This window comes from Panthera onca, chromosome E1 (assembly GCF_046562875.1).
Source record: "Panthera onca isolate mPanOnc1 chromosome E1, mPanOnc1 haplotype 2, whole genome shotgun sequence".
NCBI classification, from domain to species: domain Eukaryota; kingdom Metazoa; phylum Chordata; class Mammalia; order Carnivora; family Felidae; genus Panthera; species Panthera onca.
Window position 1 is genome coordinate 11,633,206 of NC_138352.1, and position 22,325 is coordinate 11,655,530.

General features: G+C 56.1%; 1 protein-coding gene across 2 annotated transcripts in view; it reads left to right on the forward strand.

Moving 5' to 3' along the window:
- The window catches only part of MGAT5B (alpha-1,6-mannosylglycoprotein 6-beta-N-acetylglucosaminyltransferase B), a 71,756-nt gene that overhangs the window by 32,310 nt on the left and 17,121 nt on the right, over positions 1-22,325 (forward strand). For both annotated transcript variants that reach the window (XM_060645264.3, XM_060645263.3), the window contains 3 exons: positions 14,602-14,733; positions 16,124-16,257; positions 20,372-20,502. In XM_060645264.3, the coding sequence (XP_060501247.1) occupies positions 14,602-14,733; positions 16,124-16,257; positions 20,372-20,502 (397 nt within the window). The remainder of the gene's footprint in view (positions 1-14,601; positions 14,734-16,123; positions 16,258-20,371; positions 20,503-22,325) is intronic.

Genomic DNA, 22,325 nt, shown 5'->3' on the forward strand with positions numbered 1-22,325 from the left:
ATACGGTTTACTTTTCTTTTGCTTTGAGCTCTGTGCAAATGGCATCTACTGTATGTAACGTTTGAGACTTGCTTTCTTCACCCATTATTATGTTTCGATGATTCACCCATGTTGTATGAAGTAGCTCTATTTTTTTTAATTTTCACTGCTATATTTCTTTTTTTTTTAAATATATGAAATTTACTGTCAAATTGGTTTCCATACAACACCCAGTGCTCATCCCAAAAGGTGCCCTCCTCAATACCCATCACCCACCCTGCCCTCCCTCCCTGACTGCTATATTTCATTATGTGGATGGTCCTTAATTATTTATCAGTTTTTGCTGACTGTGGACATCTTTTTCCTGCTTTTGTAACTTATCTTGAGTGATGCTATGGTAGACACTCTTATACATGTCACCTGGGGAACCTGTGTCATGGTATAGACTGAGTTTCTCTTTGGGATGGACTAAGGTGCACAATCATTGGGACTAATGGTGTGAAATAATGCCAGCTGTTTTCCAAAGTGATGGCACCGATCTCACCCCACCAACTGGAGGTTCTCAGTGGCTGTGTTCTCACCCACACCTAGTGTAATCAGACTTCCTAACTGAGGGTGGTGTCGAGTGGTATCATGATATTTTGTTATGTTCTTAACTTGCATTTCCGTGACAACTAACGAGGCTGAGCATTCTGTCATAAGTTGGTCCTTCTTTCCCCTTGATGAAATGCCCACACACGTTATTTGCTCACCTTTCTGCTGGGTTGTTTATCTTTTCCTTATTGAGTTGTCGGAGTTCTTTGTATATTGTGGGTATAAATCCTGTGTGAGTTATATCTGTTTAAAAATCTTCTCCAAATTTGTGGCTTGTCTCTGTCATTTTTTCTTTTTTTCCCCCCAAGGAACAGAAAGCCTTAATTTAATGTAATCAAAAACATCGATCTTTTTCTCTTTATGGTTAGGGATTTATGGTTGGATTTTTTCTTCCTCTTTCTCATTGGTATTTGGATGAGACTGTTCTAACTTGGCCCCAGGGCATGACTAAGGAAGGCCTCAGAGTTGTTGCTACGCGTCGGCTTTCCTTCATCAGCCCATTAACTTACTCTGAGGTGGTTTTCAAGCTAACGTGGATTCCTGTCCAGAACTTGCCCGCCATCTTGATGGTCTATTGGTTCTGGATGTCTCTGATCAGCACTTTGTCCTGGCCACAAATGCTGATGCTCTATAGCACAGGAGCATTGGAGAGCGGAGGATACTGGCGGGGACAAAGCCATAGACAATCTTAGGTCAGCGTGGTTTGGGCAGCTACTCATCCTCTCAGTTTTCCCCTGAACTTGGAGTCTGCCAGTAACTCGAGTAGGGCTCCGTGTGACCTTGATCGGACGGTGGTACTAGGACCAGCTCTATGGATGGAGGATTACGGGGAGAAGGAGGCTGACACCAGGTTGTGCTGGGAGGCCACTAAATGACCTAGTGGCTTGAAGGTTTTTATTCCTGTGGCTTGTGATTCACTGCTGGAGTCAATGTTTTAGACCGATGCACTTGTCTGCAGTAGGCCTAGGGAAGGTGAAGTGTCTTCAGAGAGGAACAGTTACCTATAGGGTTCACTTTGAAGAGGGAGAAAGAAGATGACAGGGACTAATGAGGGAGCTGTATGGTGTGGCAGCACTGGGAAACACAATCACAGGTTGGGGGCAGCAGGTTCTGGGGGAGGAGTTGTCACCTGGGAGTAGCACATCCCCTACCCCTCAACCCCCCTACCCCCAGCCCCTGCCAAAATCTGGCAGGAGGTCGGTCACCAGAGTGGGAAGGAACTGGTCAGGGAGCTGTCCCTGAGTGCTGGTGCTGAACGTGCAGACTAGCTACTCAGCCCTGGGAGAGGCAACCAGCATGTCCCTCACTCTGACTCTCACCCTGGTGGCACTTTGTTGTCAGACCAAGCTGTTCACATTGTGCAGGGCTCTTCAGAGCTGAGTGTGCCCACTCACCACCCGCCAGCACACACTGCTGCTCACCTCCAGCTCCCTCTGAACAGAGGACTCAGATGCATCAACACTGTGGAGCAAAATGCTGCTAATGTTTTTGCAAATGATGAAAAGAGGCATCTTTGCCTGGCCTGGAAGCTTCCTGCAGGAAAGCCAGATAAGGTGGGGGTGAGGTGAAGAAAAGAGAAAAGGGAGCCTGTGTCTGCAAAGTCAAAGAAGTCTTGGGCAGTTTGTGGATGGCACAAGCAGGGGTTGTGGTTAGCCACAAGCCAGACCTGCCTTGGGCAGAGCAGCAAGCAAGGGTCCAGGGGCCCTTGTCCCCTCGGTCATCAGAGACCCTAAGATACAGCGGGAAGAATCCAGGGGGTGAGGGCTGTCCGGACCCCTCATCCCAGGCTCTGCCACACGCAAAGTCCCCTGTGAGTGTGAAACATCCTATCAGCATTACTGACACCCTGACCTGCCTCAAGGTTAGATGAATTCACGTTTATCAGATGGGGTTCAGCTTGATTCCTCCCTGCATCTTCTGGGGCCAGAGACAGGAGAACTTCCTTCCTTTACTGCTCCCTGAGGGAATGGGCAGGCCTCTCCCAGGCCTTTGTGACAGCCTATCAACCACCCTGAGCGAATCATCCTCCCAGGGGAGAGAAGGTATTCGACAAGTCTGCGTAAGAGATAGGAATTTACCTCAGTTACTCTGCTTCTCAACCTGGGCTGAGGTGTCTTCTCGCTCAACCGTCACCCTGAGTCCTTACCTGCCCAGAGCACTTCCTCCTCTGGCCACTTCTTGGGCCTGGCACTGAGTCTGTAGCTATTGCCACTGCTTATCCCAGGGCCAACGCGGTGCAGGTGGGGTTCACTGCACTCAGGAGGCCTTGAAAGGGAGGCGCTTGTGTAAAGTACCAAGGTCTGAAATACCTCCTACTGCCAGCTCTTTCACTACATGCGTGCGCCCACATGATACCCATGTGTGCCCATGCATGCGTGTCCCAGCGCATAACCGTATATGCAATGCCCACGTGCGTGTGTGTGCACATGTGTGCGGCCCCTGTGCATACCTCATGCATGCACACGTACATGTCTATCCCGACACATACCCACACACAGGCAAACACATGTGCAAGCACACACACACACACACACACACACACACTCACACGCCCCACAGGCACTCCATATCTTCCTGCCAACACATCCCCTCCTGCCAGGGTCCTGTGGATCTGAAATTCCCAGGAACAGGGGCTCCAGGGAAAGGTTGCTCCATTTCTGATTTGCAGTTTGTTAAATGGGCAGGCCCGAGGCTGTGCCCAGATAGTTCTGTCCTCAGTCCCCCGTGGGAGGTGGGTGTGAGCAGAAGCTCTTGCTCAGGGCAGAGTTGTGTCAACAGCCCAGACACCTCAGGGAACAGTCTCATGAAGGGGTTTTCTAAATCTGTTATCAGAAACAATTCCAAAACAACTAAAGGAATAAAAAAAAAAAAAACTATCATCTCCAGGAGACATAATCCAGTTATGTCTACAAAATTAACAGCATCAGCTGTGGTTGGAATACATCTCAGGTGGGGATTCTTACCCTCCACCCACCCCCCCCCCCCGGCCCTGTCACCGGCTGCAAACATACTAACATTTGGGCCCCATTCTTGGTGTCTCTATTTAATCGGTCTGGGGTGGGTGTCATTATTACATTTCCCAAGCTCCCCAGATGATCTAATGAGGAGTGAAGGTCGAGAAGTGGAAACATTGAGGCTGTGGTTTTTGTAAGCCTCCCCTGGAGCCCCCCACCCCCACAGTCTGGGCTGCTGTGGGATTGGGACTTTGTAGAATGTGCGAGCCGGCCTTCATGACTTGTTCACGAGAACTGCCCTCTGTGTCTCCAGTGTAGGTCCCGAGGGCCTGGATTCCTCCCCAGAGCACCCACGCTATGCTTGGTCGCAGGGGTGGGCCAAGGAGGCATCCCTTGGAAGTGGCCCAGACAGTGGGGCCTGTCACGCCTCCAGGTGGGAGCCTGCTGACCTGGCAGGTACTGTGCCCCATGCCCTCTCTTGGATATACTTTTCTCCCGTGACAGATGCAGGCCAGGGCTGTGAGCTCCTGAAGCTCATTCTGCCAAGACCACCCAACGCTACCTAAATGCAGGCCTTTCCTTCCGGCGGGGATGTAGACACAGCTGTGTATTTGCCGTGACAAAGCCCCCCAGACTGAGTGGCTTCGACAACGGCAAGCGGTTGTTTCTCAGTTCTGGAGAGGTCCTAGATCAAGATGTGAACAGGGCTGTTCCTTCTGAGGCTGTGAGGGAGAATTTGTCACAGACCTCTCCCGGGGCCACTGGCGGTTTGCTGGGGATCTCTGGCGCTCGTTGGCTGGTGAAGCGTCACCCCGAGCTCTGCTTTCATTTTCATGTGGCCTTTTCTCTGTATGTCTGTGTCCAAATCTCTCTCTTACACGGACACCATTTCTATTGGATTAGGACCCATCCTAATGGTCTTATTTCAACTTGACTACCTCTTCAAAGGCCCTGTCTCCAAATAAAGGCACATTCCGAGTTAGTAGGGGTTAGAAGGCCAGCATGAATTTTGGGGGGACGCGGTACAACTCATAACAAGACGGTGAGCACTTGAGCCTGGCAAGGGGTCGGGGGCAGAGATCCCACTGAATGCACTCACGGCGTTGCTGTGGGTCCTGAGAATCATCCGGGAGGGAGCCGTCCCCTGCAGGCAGCACCAGGTTGACTTGAAAATAGGTCAATGAGATGTGAAGGCAATCCGGATCCTGAGCCACAGCTCGGCTCCTGTGGCAGAAACGTCTCCCCGGTCTGGCTAAAGGGCCGGTGCGGGGAAGGCAGTGGGACGAAGATGCCGTTTCGACCTTTACCGTGGTCCGCTCACAGATGTTCGTGGCAGATGTCTTGGCCACTGCCTGAGCAGCAAGGCTGGACGGATGAGCCGCCTTTCTCTGCTTCTCGTGTTTTGGTGTTTTAATTAACCAGCTCACTGGAGTGATGTTTGGGGGCAATGCACAGAGTCCACATCGGGCTTTGCTGCTGGTGGCGGGGCAAGAACAGTGCGCCCAGCGGCGCGCGCTTGCACGGCCCTGGCCACGCCCACCGCGCACCAGGGAAGGAGAGGCGGGCCCAGAGCCTCCAGTTGGCCACGCCCCGACTCATCCCGGGTCCACAGTGCGCATTTTATTTATTTATTTATTTATTTATTTATTTATTTATTGTTTATTTTCGAGAGAGAGAGAGAGAGTGTGCAAACAAGCAGGGGAGGGGCCGAGAGAGAGAAAGAGAGAAGGAGACACAGAATCCAGAGCAGGCTCCAGGCCAGAGCCGGACACAGGGCTGGAACCCACCAACCGTGAGCTCGTGACCTGAGCCAAAGTGGGCCGCTTAACCGACGGAGCCACCCAGGCGCCCCATATTTTATTTATTTCCTTATTTAAGTTTATTTATTTACTTTGAGAGTGAGAGCGAGGGAGCAGGGGAGGGGCAGAGAGAGGGGAAGAGAGGATCCCAAGCAGGTTCTGCACCGAAAGTGCAGAGCCCGACGCAGGGATCCACGCGGGGCTGGAACCCACCAACCGTGAGATCATGACTTGAGCCTAGATCAGGAGTCCCACGCTCAACAGACTGAGCCACCCAGGCGCCCCCACAGTGGGCATTTTAAATTAAGCCTTTCCCTGCCTGCCTGCCCAGGATCGGCGGTGCTCATTAATTATATTTGCATAATTTCAAGCACCATTAATAGTACATGGCATGGGGAAAAATTGCTGAGCTCTTCCTCCATCCACGAGTGAAATTGGGTTTAGTAGGAAATTAGTTGACTTAACTGGCAAATGATGAAAGCTTGAGAGGAGAATGTTTAACTAAGGAGGACAAGAAGGGAAAACTCTCAGCCGTCAAGCACGGGGACCCCGTGGAAATCAGGCTCCTGGCCTTTTTGTTGGAGCAGCGTTGTTCCAGGGAAATACCGGGGAGGATCCCCAGAGAAGGAGGGAGGCGGGGGCCACATCTCGGCCCCCCTCGCGCAGCCCAACCCTCTGGGAGCCAGGTGAGGCAGGCCTCAGGGCGTGACTGGCTGTGACTGGCTCAGACTGGCCTGAACTAGGCCGAACTAGCCGGCTCAAAGCAGCCACCGGGTGGAGGGTTCTACCGTCCCCTGCCAAGTGATGGGAGGAAAGGCCTGAGCACAAAGCCTTAAGGAACAGTAACAGCGAAAGTCCTCTTGGAGAAAGACGTGCTCCCAGAGGAGACTGAGGAGTGGCCGGGAGGGTCTGGAGCCATGGGCACCAGTAGAGAAAGAAGATGCTTCTAGAAGGAGGGTGTGGCCAGTGATGTGAGATGCTCACCGAGAAAGTGAGAAGGAGACTGAATTTGGCCGCGTGGATGCCCTTGTTGACCCTACAAAGACCCAGTCGGTCGAGTTGTGGGGATGAACGGCAGACGTGGGGGGGTTGGAGGAGGAGGGGGCTGGTGAGGAAGCAGACATGAAGCCTCTTGGAGGAGCCTCGCTGCGAGGGGAGGAGAGGCCAGGAGGCAGGCGACAGCAGACTCGCAGCTTGCCCGGGGGCTGCCAAAACAAAGTGTTGCGAAACTGGGTGACTTACTGTCTCACGGTGGTGGAGGCCACGGCGCCCGGTTGTGGAAGTCCCGGGGCCAGTGGGCTGGCTCCTTCCGAGGCTGTGAGAACCTGCGTCGGGACTCGGCCACCTTCTGGTGGCCTCAGGTGTGCCTCAGCTCGCAGGTGACCGTCTCCTCCTGTGCCTTCACGCCGCCTTCCCCGCTGTGTGTGTCTGTCTCTGTGTCTAAGTTCTCATGTCGAATTAGGGCCCAACCCTAACGTCCCTCACTCGATCATCCGCAAAGACCCTGTTTGCAAATGAGGTCACATTCCTGGGTACCGGGGGGGTTAGGACTTCAACACCTTTTGGGGGAACACGATTCACCCCGTAACGGGAGGTCTGCTCGCTTACCTCTCGAGGTGGGAGAGCATAGGCACGTTTAAGTGCTCGTGCGACGGAGCCCGAAAAGGGAGCAGTTGAAGACACAGGATAGGGATAGTGTGGTGCCTGGTGGCCCCCGGGGATGGCCCCCCGAGGAAGGGGGAGAGAGCAGGAGGTGGCAGGGGGTGAGGTGGAGGGCAGGAAATGTGAGGACAGCGGACAAGACAGACACACCCCAGGGCTCCACACGGATTTGCGGTGTGTTATCCCCTGGGGGGGGGGGGGTGGGGACAGATTTGAACCAAAGGTGGCAAAATGTGACGACTTGACAAGGCTGGGAAATGGGAATAGAAGGATTTGTCGTATCGTTATATTATTTTCTAGAATCTTCCAGATGCTTGAGACATTTTATAACGTATAAAGTACGTGAATTAGAAACGGGAAGGGCGAGCCCATCTGGCATCTGTTTGGCACTTATCGGACTCTTGTAAACAGTGGCTGTTTCTCTTTGCTGCCCGTTCCTCGCGGAGGCTTGAGAGGCAGGCGATTAATCTCTGCTAAAGAAACTCCATCCGCTCTCCCCTCTCCTGTTTCCTTCCCTTTCCTTGGATTCCAACGAGGCATTTTAATCTCCGGTGCGGTGGGACGGGGTCAGTGCCGCTGAGCGCCATGCAAGGTGGGGGACCTCTGCCGCGGAGCCCTGAGCCGCGCTGGCCTCCGCCCTGCATCCTTCCTCAGTCCAGGAGAGACGGCTGCTTACAAGGGCCGCCCGCGCCCTCCTGCTCCGTGCTGCCCTGAGCCGCAGGGAGTGGGAGTCTGTTTCTTACGAATCTGACCAAGTCTCGACACGGGCTGATAAACCTGACCGCACGCATGCAGCGGCTGAGTCACCTTTCCCAGCTCCCGCCTGGTCCCCGCTGGGCCAGAGGGCCGCAAAGGAGGAGACCTTGAAAGGAAATTGCAGGCTCTCAGGCAAGGTCCGTGCAACCCCGGTGGGGTGGGCAGGGCCATGGGGAGCGAGGTGAGAAATGAGGCAGAGGCTGCCTCCTGAGGCTCGTGAACAAGGCGAGGAAGCCTAGCCTGGGGGCCCCAGGGTCTCGTAAAGGGAGGTGGGGTCCAGTGTCCTCTCCATACCAAGTACAGAGACAGAGGAGATCTTGTCATGTGGCGGCTGGAGAGCGGGTAGGTGGGCAGTGGAGGCTGAAGCCTCCGCCGAATGGAGGAAACCCCGCCGCTCCGGCCTCAGAACCGGGGCTCGGCCTGCCTGGGACTCGTTTTTTCCCGCAGAAGCCGGCAGAAGTGTAGTGTGGTACAAATGACCCCCTGTGGTCCTTCCAGCTTTCTCTGAGCTCCTAAAGGAGCTTAGGTGAAAGGGAAGCCTTTTCCTGGGAGCCGGACTCGTCTTTCCCAAGCTATTCCCCAGTGACCCAGGGCCCCTAGCCGTGCACGTGCAGCGCCCCGGGACCTCGTCTCTCCTTCAACCCACGTCTCCCACGGGGTTTGTGCTAACCGTGTTGAGAACAGCGGCTTACCCATCTTGTGCCCTCAAGGCCCCCGAAAAAGCTTTGTGGAACCGGATAGGATCGTGAGAGCCCCTGGTGCACAAGAATCACCCGGGGACCAGGAACCCAACATCCCAAAGAACGGCCCCACCCCGGAGTGATGAGGCAGCCCCTCTGGGCCTGGGCATCTGGCAATCTCAGTGGTTATAACCTGCGCCGGGCCTGGGAACCACCGTCCTGCTACCTTTAAGGCACAACTTGGACGAGAGACGCTTGCTTTGTGCATTTACAGACAGACATTCGTTATATAAATTGGGGCCTGTCTTCAAGGAAGGAGGCAGGGAACAGCCAGAGGGATGTGTTCCTGTTCTGACCACATTCACGCCGGCAGCACCCCCCGGGAACTGGAGGAAGGAATCCGTGGTTTCATCCCGCTCTCTTGGGAGCGGTGGCACTATTCTTAGCTGTTTGCTTAAATAGGAAGTCGTGCTGGGGAAGAAAGCATCAGCTCTGGACCGTGGTCCTAATGCCCAGGGCGGGGGGCGGGGCGGGGGTTGCTGCTTCCTGTGTTTCTCTTTTAGAACCTTCTGGCCCTTGCTCCTTTTCTGCCTTTAGTTCTGGCTGCTCTTGAGCTGGTCCTGGGCCAGAGAAGAAAACGCCGCAGAACAATAGAATTCTTTCTCTTTGGTGGTCCTGACCTCCCTTGTAAAGCAGTTCATTAGATGTCCTGTTAACTCTCTGGGGTCCTTTCTCTCTGCCTCCTTTGCTCTTGGGAAGAGGCAGGGGCCTGCCCTAGAAACAGGCCGTGGACCTAGACCTAGAGAGACAGGGGGGCAACACCATAGTGCCCAGGAGGCGGGTACTGGATGGGGTAGGAGGGATCGCAGGTCCCCTGGGAGGCGGAACAGTCCTGGGCGGCCCCGGCCGGTGTGCTCCCAGCAATGAGAGGGGTCTGGAAAAGCAGAAGTTACCTGCGTGCGCCTAGCACCGGGAGCCAAAGATCTCTGAGCACTTGGTGAGAATTCTTTTTAATTAGGTCCTTCCCACACAGAGAAGAGAGGGAGGGAGGAATGTCTGTTCCAGAATGTAAGCACTACCTGGAGAGGTTATTTCCAGCCACAGACCAAAGGCACAGGGAGAAATAAAACCAGAGAATTTTTAGCCCAGAAGAGATCGTGGGGATCAGTCCGAGCACCACGTTCTGGGACCGGAGGCGGACGCCAGGATGATCTGAGGTCTGTGCAAGGTCACCGGGCACGTTGGCGCTGGAGCTCACGCCCAGGAGCGCTTTCCACGGAGCCAGAGCTCAGCGTTTCGATTCCCAGCTGAGGATTTTTTTTTTTTTTCCAATTGGGCATAGATTGTTTCCCCCCCACCCCCACCCCGGCCCCTCTGTTTCGCCTACTGAGTCTCCCCTCCTGCGAATATGTGCTGCACCCCTGCGTTACAGCCAGCTGGGAGTCTGGGGGAGCTGGGGGAAGGTGGGGACACGGGCACCTCTGGGAGGCAGAGGGCCCAGCACGTCCTTGTGGGGCTGGGCACGCGTGGTCCCTTGAGCGTGAACGGTTTAATTGTAGTAAAATACACATAACAAAATTTGCTCTCCTAACCATTTAGAAGTACACGGTTCAGTATTACGTGCGCTCACAAGGTTATACGGCCATTACTGCCATCCCTCTCCAGGACTTTTTCGTTTCCCCAAACTGAAATTCTGTCCCCATTAAACCCTGACCCCTCCACCGCCCGCCCCCCTGCAGGGTGGATGAATTCGGCTTGGGGTGTGGGGGCCCCAGGATCACCAGGAGAGCCGTGGAAAAGCTCCATTTCCCTAGATCCCTGTGCCCCTTTCATCCGGTATCCAGGCTCCCTGCTCAGGTGGCCCGGGGCCATTTAGAAATATAACCCAGGCACCCAGTTGGGCAATTCCGTGTAGACTCCCCCATCCTCCCGAAGCATTGTGGACGGTAGTGTGCGGACCAGAGGTGCTGAGTGGACGGTGTCATGTCCCTCCATGGGCAGGTGCTGCCTCCCCTAATAGACTGACCCGGGTCGGGGGGGACCCCACGGGTGCACTGGGGGTGGGGAGGCTCCTCGACCTCCCCTCACCCACCCCACCCCCGACACAGCCCCGGGCTAAGAGTCCGAAGAGGAATCGGGAACTTGCATTGGAAACGAGGAAACATCTGGGCAGGCGCCTTTTGAGGAGCCCGCGTGGAGGGTGGCGTTGCCCGGCCGAGCCTCCGTGGGCACCTTTGGCTGAAAGGCCGTGAGGAGGCAGCGGTTTGCAATTCCTCGCCGCTCAGTGTCCCTCCGGTCTTGTCTCTATTCTAGAGAGATCTTTCTACACTGTAAACCCGGTTCCAATCCCTCCCAGAAGACTTCTCGCTTCCCGGCCCTTGCGTCCTCCTCCTCCAGGAAGTCTTCCTTGGATGCCCCGCCCCTGTGCTCCCCCAACCGACCAACCCTTGCTCCGACCAACCACGTAGCATAAAATTGCCCATAAAGGCGAACTTAACTGACAAGTGATGAAACCACAGTCCTCCCCCAACCCCCAGGCGGGGCTGACCCTCTCCGCTGTCCTCCGGGCGGGCCCTGAGTCCCTGTGACCAGAGCAATGAGCAGCCACACTTATCTCCAGTGAAGTCTCTTTAAATCGAAAACTCTTGTTTTCTAGAAAGGGCCGGGGAGACGGAGCGGCCCCACGTTAAGTCCTCCTGGGAGGCGGTCTGCAGTCTCTGGGCCAGCTTGTCTCTCTTCCTCTCCTTCCTGCGGGATGGCTTGCGCACTTGCAGGGCACAGAGGTCCACTAGTGTGGGTCCCGGGGTGTCCCAGGACCCTTGCTCACTCCTCAGAAGAGCAGCGTGCTTCTTACCCCTCTGAGACACCTGTCACCCTCGGGCTCCCCTCACCCGGCGCCTCTCTCCAGACAGACTTTCCTTGGCCAAATTTTCAGCACAGGGTTCACCGGATTCATTGGTTTGTTTATTCGTTCCTGAATACAGCAGGGGCTTATCGGGCCAGATGCTGTCCCAGCTCTGGGCTTTCAAAGATGCCTGGGCCTATCCTCACGGGCCCGGTTGGAAGGAGGTGACTCAGGACAGTGCAGAGTGGCGGGCGTTGAAGCAAGGGGTGGGGGAGCACAGGGGCGGGGCGTCCAAGGAAGACTTCCTGGAGGAGGAGGACGCAAGGGCCGGGAAGCGAGAAGTCTTCTGGGAGGGATTGGAACCGGGTTTACAGCGTGGAAAGATCTCTCTAGGAAAGAGACAAGACTGGAGGGACACTGAGCAGAGAGGAGATGACCTCAAGATGCGAGGTGAGAAATGACGGGCCTTGAGCGAGGGGGCTGCGTGTGGTCCAGGAAGGAGTTGCCGGACCCACAAGTGCAGAAGGCAGATGCTGACAAGAAGAAACGATTAGTAGCAGAACGCTCACTCACCGCACCTCGGTTGATCCTACCAGGAACCCTGGGAGGGAGGCATTTTTGTCTTTTCCCGAGGAGAAAAACGAAATTCCTAGAGGCTTATGACTCCCCCGAGGTTAGCAACAGAACTGGGACTGGAGCCCAATCTCCGCTGGCAGCCGGGGCTCGGGTTTCGGGGATGTCTTTGCGGTCCGACCATCCGACCATCCGACACCGTGCTGGAGACGCAGGAGAGCTTAGCGGGTGGGAGTGGGGAGGGGGAGGGCTCTGGAGCCCCACTGCCTGGGTCCCAATCCCAGCTTCACAGCCTCCTGGCTGTGCAACCCTGGCTAACTTACTAAACCTCTCTGTTTCCCTAGCCTGGAAAGAGGGGAGCAGGAGAAGGATGAGTCTGATCTCCTAGGGTAGCTGCCCAGATGAAAGGATTTAAATGAATTAATAAGCTGAGACCGTGCGGAATGGTTCCTTGTTCAAAATGTCAGCCCCGTCAAGGGACAAAGATGATGAGGGCATGTGCCTTAGAACGTCAGCGCGGAGCCATTCTCCCAGGGGAGAGCTGTGTGTGGCTCAGCTGGCCTCTCGGCGGCCGTGGTGTTTGGGGCAGGGGCCACGGCTGTGGTCGGGGTTCGGGCAACCAAAGGGAGCCCCCGTGACTTTGTCGGCACCACGTGTGGCCACAGAGGGACACGTTGCCTAGAAACCAACCACAAATGTAACGTGGGGAAGTAATCCTCTTACGGTGCCTGTAGCAGCGACCGGACCCACCTACAGTTTGTACTTTAGGGTTGTTAATTGATTTTCCCAGGCCCCGATTCCTGTGGGAGGAGAAGCCACCCCCTTCCTGGTTTCTGCAAGGAAGGGATAGGGGGTTCGTCGTTTTGTCCTTCTGTCCGTGGCTCCCCATTGAGTGCAGGGAATCGGGGGAGGGAGGCGGTGTCTCTCTCTAGGTAGCTGCTGCAGCCCGGCACAAAAATGATGCTTCTTTCTGGGGCATCAGTTTTACTGGAGGAGTTTTTTTTTGGGGGGGGGGGAGAGGGCAGGGGGGTGCAGAGGGCAAGAGAAAGCCCGTGCTTGAAAGGAAACGACAGAGGTATCCTGGGGAGTAGAAGGCAAAAATCTGCTCCACACGTAAAAATATCACCAAATATTTCATGAAGTCTCCAGGCTGTGGGAGCCGTTTCCTGTGATGGCTTCAGACCCCTGCGGTCTGTGCTCATTCTGGGTTATTTCAACAACCACGGCAAAAGCTGATGAAGGCTGCCCTGCCTTAGAAGTCCTGGGTTTGAGAGTCCCCTGTGGTGGTCCGGTTGGAGAGGGGAGTCACACGGGAGCTGGTCGAGTCGGGGAGGGGACCCTCGGCCACTGTTACGTATATAGATAAGAAATGAGACACTGGGTGTTCGATTTTTGCATTCTCCTCTCGACGCTTCGCAGGGGAAGCTGGGTGGGGCTGGGGTGCACCGGCTGGTGGGGAGCAGGCACAGGGAAAGACTCGCCCCCCGCTTCCTCCTGCCCTTTTCTGCAAGGCACAGCCGACCCCTGATGTCCCCAATCCCCGTCACACACAGCCTCCCCTGACACCTTTCCATCACGGCCTTGTCATCAGTTACCATAAACGGCATTGAAAAGGCACGGCTTCTGTCAGTGTGCACTGGGGACGATGTACGCAGCGCCCCCCTCCCCAGCTTCTGATGGTGGCCGGCAGAGCATGAGCAAAGAGGACGCAAAGACGTCCAGGCTGGTACTTTTCCACCTGGCTTGAATTGGCTCTAGGTGCCCAGAGAGCTCATCAGTCGTGGCCTTTTGCCATCGATGAGCCGTGACCTTGTCAAAGCTCCTCCCCTCCCCTGCCTGAGTCTGCTCTTCATGTGGATCCCTGAAGGGGCTCACTGGGAGGTCTCCTGGACCACGCATCCAAGGGAGGTGGGACTCCGGGGGAGGTGGGTGGCTGCTGTGGCGTCCCCACAGGAAGGGGGGCTTTTCCACACCAGGCTTGGCTCAGGGGCTCAGTACAGACTTACTGAATGAGCGATCTAAATGCCTCCTTGTCCCCTGCAGGGGGGGTGGGTTTTCAGGCCGAGCCGGGGCTCCTGCGCGGTGGGCAGGGAAGTCCAATGCCAAGATTTTACACGGGCGGCTGTGGCCGTGTCCTCCGGGCTCCAGTGACATGACCCAAAGGCTCTGGCACTGGGTCACCAGAGGAAAGCTTCTGGGTAAATGATCTAGCAGGCTGGGTGACCCTGGGGGGCAGGGGTGGGCATCTCTGTGGGCCAGGAGCCAGTCAGCAGAGCTGAATTCTATCTTCTGAGGCAGGGCCTTCTGCTCCAAACACGGAAGACACCTTGAGGACCATAGTGGACCTTGATGGCGATTTGTGAGCGCTAGACAAAGGTGCCCCCTCTGGGCGGGCACAGGCCTGCGGGGAGCACATTTGTGCAAATCAACAAAAGGTGCCCCTTCCGAGTGGCAAGCAGCCCAGGTGAGGGGCACAGCCTGGCAAGCTAGCCCGGGCTGGATCTCAGTCCTGTTTCCTATCGTTGAAGTCTCTTGTGCAGTGGAAAGCTTACACGACTGGACATGACCACCCTGTTCACTTCCTTTCCAAGTCTGCCAGCGCTCATGTGCCAGCCTCGCTTTCCTTTACGGTGCCCCCCCCCCCCCACTCCGTGTTTATCCTGGGCTGTAAGAACTGGGGGGGCTCCAGGTGCCCCAGACTCGAGGCTGGTTGGGAAGGTGGGGGTCGGGGCTCAGGCTCTGAGGGGCTCTTCTCTCAGTAACTTAGGGGTGCCGCCAGGCCGGGGGAACTGCCCGCTCACCATGCCCCTGCCTTTTGACCTCATCTACACCGACTACCACGGCCTGCAGCAGATGAAGCAGCATATGGGATTATCCTTCAAGAAGTACAGGTGAGAGAGCTTCGGCGGGTGGAGCCGACACTGGCCCCAGGGTGGGGGGACTGCCTTGTCCCCGGACCACGCGGTCGCGGTCCGTTGGGGGGAAGCCTCGCCCTGCCTCTGTCTCCCCTCCCCCACCACTGGCCTTCTTGGAAGAGCTCTGCCCCGCCCCCCTGCTTCCTCAATTAATACTCAGAGTGGGGGGCTCCCTTCACTGCCCCTCTGCTGCAGGGCAGCCTGGGGGCAGGGCTCAGAGGTGACCTGGATGGGGTGGGCAGGGGAATCGCGGGGAGGAGTGGATGGAGTGGCACACCCCAGGGGGGCCACGACCTCGGCCTGTGGGGGCTCAGCACCCCCCTCCTCCGCCCTCCCTCCACCCCACTCCCCTGGGTTTGGGCGAAGGCCAATGCCATCGCTCCGGCTCCCGTCTCTGCAGCCAGCGGGATACTGGGTTTAATTTAGCACCGAGAGCCCTGCTATTTATTACATTTGCTCCAGTCCCATTGACTATCCCGCATGATTTTATTAGGGAAAAAAAAAGTGACAGGCACTGTTATTGCTTTTATTATTAATGCGTGTTCTTCTTGCGCTCGGTGCCGCTGCCTCCCACCCCCGGCCCCTCCTCTGGGGGAATAGTGCCGACCTCAGCAGTTTGTGGACAATTCTGGGTCACCCGGAAGGAAGCGGGGTGAGGGAGCTTCCTGGAGGGGTGTCTGAGTCTCAGCAGTTTCCTTCCGGTGCCCACGCCCAAGGGTGGGACGGACAGAGGGGGAGGTTTTGGGGCCGAGACAGAGCCTCCGCCCGGCTGGGAGGTGTACCTGAAGTGGCCAAGCTGGCATTGCCTTCCCCAGATGTGGAAAGAACTGGATGGTTCTGGAAGGTTCCAGTAGGCTCCAACGTTGGGGATAATGGTAGTGGCTGGTCCCCCCGGGCCCTGCCCTCTGCATCGCAGCCCAGGCAGGCCAGGCGCATCCTGGGGGTGTCAGGCTCCTGAGCAGGGGGGCTGTGTACTCGAATGACTGCTGCCCCCCTGCTCAGGAAAGTGCAAATCGTACAGGTGACCACCCCCCCCCCCACCCCCGCCACTAGGCTCCCTTGGGGCAGCCGAAATAACGAACAGTTCCTGAGTGAGTGGTCTGTGCTTCACACAACCCTGGGACAGGTGGGCTTTTGTTACCCTCACTTGACCGATGGTGGAGCTCACCCAGAGAGGTTAAGGCGCTTGCCTGGGGTCACACAGCTAGGTAGTGTCTGAGCCCAAGCTCTGACCACAGTTGCAGTAGCACCTGGCCACTGGCTGGTTACAGTGCCCCTGCTGGGGCAACCCAGCCCGGGGAGACACAGGAGGTGGCTGACCCTGGTTCCTGGTACCCACCCCCCCCACCCCCGGGGCGGGAAGCAGATGCCGAATCCGGGTCATTGACACCTTCGGGACAGAACCCGCATACAACCATGAGGAATACGCCACGTTGCACGGATACCGGACCAACTGGGGCTACTGGAACCTCAACCCCAAGCAGTTCATGACCATGTTCCGTGAGTGTCCCGGGCACAGGATGTGGTGGGGGGGGGGGGGCGGTCAGGGGCAGTTGGGGCCTCCTCGTGGCTCTCAGGGGTGCATGGGAGGAGCAGGGTCCCCTATTCCTCCCTGGCTTTCCTCCCCCGGGCCAGTGTGGGAGCAGGGCAGGCCCAGGCACCTGCCTGCCCCAGGAAAGCCTTGTTCCCCCTTCAGCAAATGTGTGACCCAGACAGGAAGTGTCTTGTGGTGTCTGGGGAGCAGGCAGCGCGGAGGGAGCAGCCTGGAGGGAAGGGCGGGGGGGGGGGGCTTCCAGCCTGGCTTGGGAGAAACGTGGTGACCTTTCCAACACGGAGGAAGTGGCCTTTGCCTCCAGAATCACAGGCTGCTCTCAGAGAGATGCTGAGCACACGTTCCAGAACAACGAGGATTCGGTGACCTTGTAGAAAGAGAGGCCAAAAGTACACTGGGGAGCTCTAGGGGGTGGCGAAGGGGCAGGACAGGCAGGCTCTTCTAAGTGGAGGGGCCAGATGAAGTGAAGGCAGATGTGGAAAGAAGTGGAAGGTTCTGGAAGGTTCTGGAAGGTTCCAGTAGTCTCCAGCATTGGGGATAATGGGAAGTAAGCCTGGGGGCTGGGGTCCCTGTGGAAACCCTCTGACAGTGGGTGCCAGGCAAGGAGTGCGGTTAGAGCTAAGCCTTAGAGCTATTTTTAATGAGACTCTAAAATATATACACACGCTGACCTGCCCTCTTACCTGCAGCGTGGTGAAGATAATTTAATCTTTTCTTGACAACGAAGGGTCAATTCACTCTGGCTCTGGCGTGCACGAGCCTGCCCTTCGGGGTTGGCAGAGATGTGCGGAGCTGGGTCCCCTTGCTAAGTGGCCCCTTCTTGCTGTCACTGTTTGATGTGGTGCTTTTTCTCCTCATTGGGCAGCTATCAGCTGTCACATTTAATTGTTGTCAGTGTGGCTGCCTCCAGCAGCGTCTTGCACAGCTAATTTGTGGCTCTTTGAGGGCTCTGGGTTGGAAAGCCAGATAAGCACCTTTGTTAGGCTGTATCTAAATTCAGAGCAAACTAGGTTCCGAGCAGGGTCCCAGGAACTTGCGTAGAAGTCAAGTACCCGCCATTTATTTTGTCTGTCAAATTAATGCGCCTCTTTGGGGCGCTTAGGGTCCTTTTGTGTCTTCATCTCCAGGTTCTAGGACACATTAGTGGCAGATGCAATTTCTCGGCACATAGGTGATGGCTTGATTGGATCCCAGAAGGTTGGGAAGGTGGGATGGTTCCTTGGAGCCCGGAGGTCTGAGGCCACATGGCTCTGTGGGGACCAGACTCTGGAGGGAAAGGAGGTGGGGATAGTGGTAAGGGGCAGTGGTAGAGGAGAGGGGGAAGCAGGATATGGGTTAAGAGGCTTCTGCAATAATCTACACTGAAAAAAATGGAGGATTTATGTGGGGTGGGGCCCGCTGGATGTGGAGTTCCAAACCTGGAGAACTCCTACTCATCCTCTAAAACCCCAACTCAAATGCCTCCTTTATTTATTATCACTTCCACTGATTCCTTTCATCTTATCTGGGTGCAATATATTCACCTGTTTTTATAACTTATTTTATTAATTAAAAACATTTTTGTAACGTTTTATTATGTATTTTCGAGAGGCAGAGACAGAGCACGAGCAGGGGAGGATTAGAGAGAGAGGGAGACACAGAATCCGAAGCAGGCTCCAGGCTCCGAGCTGTCAGCACAGAGCCCGACGCGGGGCTCGAACTCAAACTGTGAGGTCGTGACCTGAACCAAAGTCGGACACCTGACTGACTGAGCCACCCAGGCGCCCCTGTTTTTATAACTTTTAAAACCATTTCTACGAAAGCGTTTATTGAAGTATATTAGAGTTACTTGCTCATACACTGATCTCTCCCTGATAGATTATGAACCGCTCAGAAGGGGGGCCACTGACTGATTTATCTCCCTGGAGCCTATCAAGGTCCTCGGGAAATGTTAATTGAGTGAATACATTAAAGAAACAGAACAAAAAAGGAAGAGAGAGTTTGCGGGTCCAGGGCAGAATTCATGAGCAGATTCATTTCCGCATCTAGCCAGGCGGTGTCCCCAGGGTGGCTGCCTCTCTGGGCTCACCCTTGCCCCTGCCCCCACGAGCTCTTGGCTCTTGGTCTCTGTTACTCTAATTGATTGGACACTTCCCTGTCCCACTAGTTTGCTAACTGGGCAGGGTTGGTAGAATGAGGGATTCTTCAGCTGGGTGAGTAGGGAGGAAATGGTAATCAGGAGAGAGGCCTGGGGTGTCGGTGGGGGAAGCAGGTGGGGCCAGAGGGAGGGAGATGGGGCTGGGCGGGCAAACTGGGGAGAGAGGGTCTGGTCTGTCCTCCTGGGCCCCCCCTCCCCCCCTTCCCAATCTGGGTGGAGCCTCCTGAAACAGGAGAGCTGCCCGCATCCTGACCATCACAGAAATAACTCCGGGCCTCCGGCGCCCCTCCTTATGCTCCGGAAGCTCTAGAAGAAAGATCATTTTGTCCTGGGGTCAGCAAAGGCCCTTCCTTACAGTTGGGAGTTTCAGACCCAAGAATCCACGAGCTTTCTGGGGGCACTTAGGCAGGAAACCTTTCCTTCTACGATGCTCCAGGCATTGGTTGTGACGGTTTGTGGGTAGAAATAGTACGTGAAATCGACACATTGGATCGAAGTATACAGCTCCGTGTCAGAAATGCTAAAATGTGAAAACACGCTCGCGGGATGAAGAAATGGCGTCTTTGGCGCCAGGGCTGTTCTGGGAAATCGAGGACGCGCGGTCTCTGCCAACCTGCTCGCCGCAGCCCCTCCCACCCCGGAAGGCGGAGTGGATGTCGTTGGGCTCAACAAATGTTCTGTCCAAGGTCCTGAACACGATGGGAGGGACCCTGTGCCTTGCGAATCCGTGGCACGGGTGCTGAGGCAGACAGAGCTAAGTAGCACGACCGTGGAACAGCGAGAGAGGCTGAAGTGCATTCCCTGCCCCCGGTGCGCTGGGTTCTGGGGACAAGGGAGCAGGTCAGAGTGTGGGCTGTACCGTAGCAGAGGCAGAACCACGGGGGCGGGGCCACAAAGAGAGGGGCACTGGAGCCCAGAGGGGGAGGTGGCATATGAGTGGGGCCCTGAGGCCGGAGAGCATTTTCTCATCCACGTCAGGGGAAGAAGGCGCTCCAGGCAGAGGAAACGGCTGGGGCAAAAAACTTGGAGGTGGGGGAAGTCAGGATGTGCCCACACACTCATGAGCCAGCGCGCCAGGCTCCCCCTCCCAGGTGCCGGGGACAGCGAGGTGAGCCGAGCAGAGCCCCTGCCCTCACGGGGCTTACGTTCCAACACCGATAAATGATCCATTTGATGTATAATATCATGTTTGGGTCAGCAAGTGCAGGGTAAGGGACAGAGAGTGACCAGGGCCAGGAGGGACCTCTCGGCAGGGTCTTGTAGACAAAGCATGCACGGAGAGAGGGAGTGCACCGGGCAGGGTCCCAGGAGGTAGTGAGAGATCCTGCCGAGGGGGGCACGGGGGCAGACCCTGGAGACTGTTGTAGGGACTTTGGCTGTTGGGGCCACCGCAGGGTTTTGTGCAGACGGACCTGGTCTGACCTAAATTTGAAAGGATTGCTCAGGACCTAAAATTGAAAGGCAGTGCCAAGAGAATGGCGGAAATGGGGGTAGGCAGCCGTCACAGTGGCCCAGGACAGAGGATGGTACCCAGGCCAGGGCGGCAGTGTTGGAGGCCATGTGGGACATCCCACCAGGTACGGCTCTGCTGATGGGTGTCGCCAGTGAGAGAAAAGGGGAGGAGCCAAAGCCTCGGTTCCTGAGCGAACCTGGGAGGGAGGACTCTGACCAGGACAGGGTCCTGACTGTGCCTGTCTGCAAATGAGCAAGGGGACCTCCCAGGGTTCCCTCTGCTCACAGCTCCGCTCTGGGGAGGGAGAGGCCCGGGGCCAGGACACTGATGGGTGCTCTGCCCCTCCTCCACCAGCCCCCTGTCCCCGTCCCTGTCTAACGGGGCCCCCTCTGATGGGGCCAGTGCAGGTAGACCCGGGGCGCGTCCGTGGCTGTGTGGCAAGCCCCTTCCTGACCCCGTGGTCTGGCCGCAGCTCACACCCCGGACAACTCCTTCATGGGCTTCGTGTCCGAGGAGCTCAACGAGACGGAGAAGCAGCTCATCAGAGGCGGCAAGGCCAGCAACATGGCTGTGGTGTATGGCAAGGAGGCGAGTATCTGGAAGGTGAGAACGCCCCCCCCCCAGAACTCCCACCCCCCAGCTCTGGATGTAGAACTGTCCCCCACTGATGGGTCAGAAAAGAGAAGTCCCTAATTGCCACTGAAAATACCCAGCCTGGGGGCTGCTAACCTGCCCCCCTCGGCCCCTGCTGTGCAACGCTCTCAGATGTCCTTTATCAAGGACTGTGCCTTGACCCGCCACCCTCCCTAAGAACAGATCAATAAACACTGTGAGCCTGGCAAGGGGGCTTAGGCTTGACTTGGGGGCGCTGCGGGGTGGGGGGCAGGAGTGCAGAAGGCAGGAGAGGCTAAGGATTAGAGCCCCATCTTCCGGCTGGGTCCCCGGGGAAGCGGTACCTGTGTGGGAGGTCATGTGCTCACTGCTCACTGACCTGTTCTCTCTCCTCTTTTCTCTGTGCCCTCCTGGCAACGAGGCAGCTCCAGGTACGGTGACCGCTTGCCATAGTCTCTCCTCCTGTTCCTCTCTGTTCTCAATAGGGCATCCCCTGGCGGGGGGGAGGTGCTCTGGAGTCCCCCCCCCTCACCCCGACCCCACGGGGTGTAGGGGGAGGGATGGAGGTCATTCTCATGTGATGCCAAATGAGCAGGCTGCCACGGGGCGCTCGGGCCGGGGGTAGCACCAGCCGCATCTGCTTCTTCCAGAACAACACTGCCAAAGAGCTGCCCCAAGAGGTGAGAGGTTATGAAGTCTGGGAAGAGAAAGGCTTTATCTGTAGCTCAGGCGTCTCTGTGATAGCCGGGAGCGACGCTGTTCTGCAAGGGACCTCAAAGAAGCTGCCTCCCAAAAAAGACATCTTTGCTCTGGTCTCTGTGGCTGGGGGAAGCCGGAGGTGGCTTGATGAACAGCATGAAAGGAGCATCCTGGGACAGTCGCCACCCAGGGTTCAGGAGGACAGGTGGCACAGGAGTGCGGGACAGGGGAGACTGAGGCCTTCACCTCCTCAGGGGTGCAGCAGCTGGGATCAGGGCGAGGCCTTGGGTGAATTTTGTGCCAGAGGCCCATCTTATCTGGGTGCCCAGAAAACAGGGCTTGTGGCTCAGACCTGGGTGCTATTTTGTGAGAGCGTGTAGCCCAGGGAGCAGGAGTAGGGCAGGGGTGGGTGGAAGAGGGGCAGAAGGTAGGCCCGCCCTTGCCGCTGGAGGAAACAGGCCAGTTATCAGAAGACCCGTCTGGGGGGCCTTTTCAGACGGCAGGTTGGGACCCATGGATAAATCGGGAAGTTAGCCCAGAGCTCTGGAGTTTTTCTGCTCGGCTTTCCTGAGGAATAATTGACAAGGGAAAATTGTATGGTTCTTAGGATGTACAACACGATGGCTTGATATACACATGTATTGCTAAAGGAACGCCACGATCAAGCTGATTAACACACCATCACCTCACATAGTCATCTGTGTGTGTGTGTGCGCGTGCGTGCGTGTGTGTGGTAAGAGCACTTAAGATCTGTTCTCTCAGCAAATGGCAGGTGCACCCTACAGTATTAATCACAGTCACCACGCTGTTCATTAGGTCCCCGAACTCACGCGTCCTCCAACTGAAAGCTTGTTCCTTTGACCAGCCTCTCCCCACTTTTGCACCCCCAGCCCCCAGCAGCCACCATTTCTATGAGCTCCCCTCTTTTAGATTCCACGTATAAGGGAGATCATGCCGTATCTGTCTTTTTCTAACTTAGAGAGTCTCAAATACCCTTTTAAAATGAAATAGGATCACAGAAACTGTAGAATAAAGGAATATCAGAGGACCTTTATGTATTAAGAGGAAATGTAGTTTTAAGATTTTATTTTTTTATTTTATTTGCTTAGAATTTT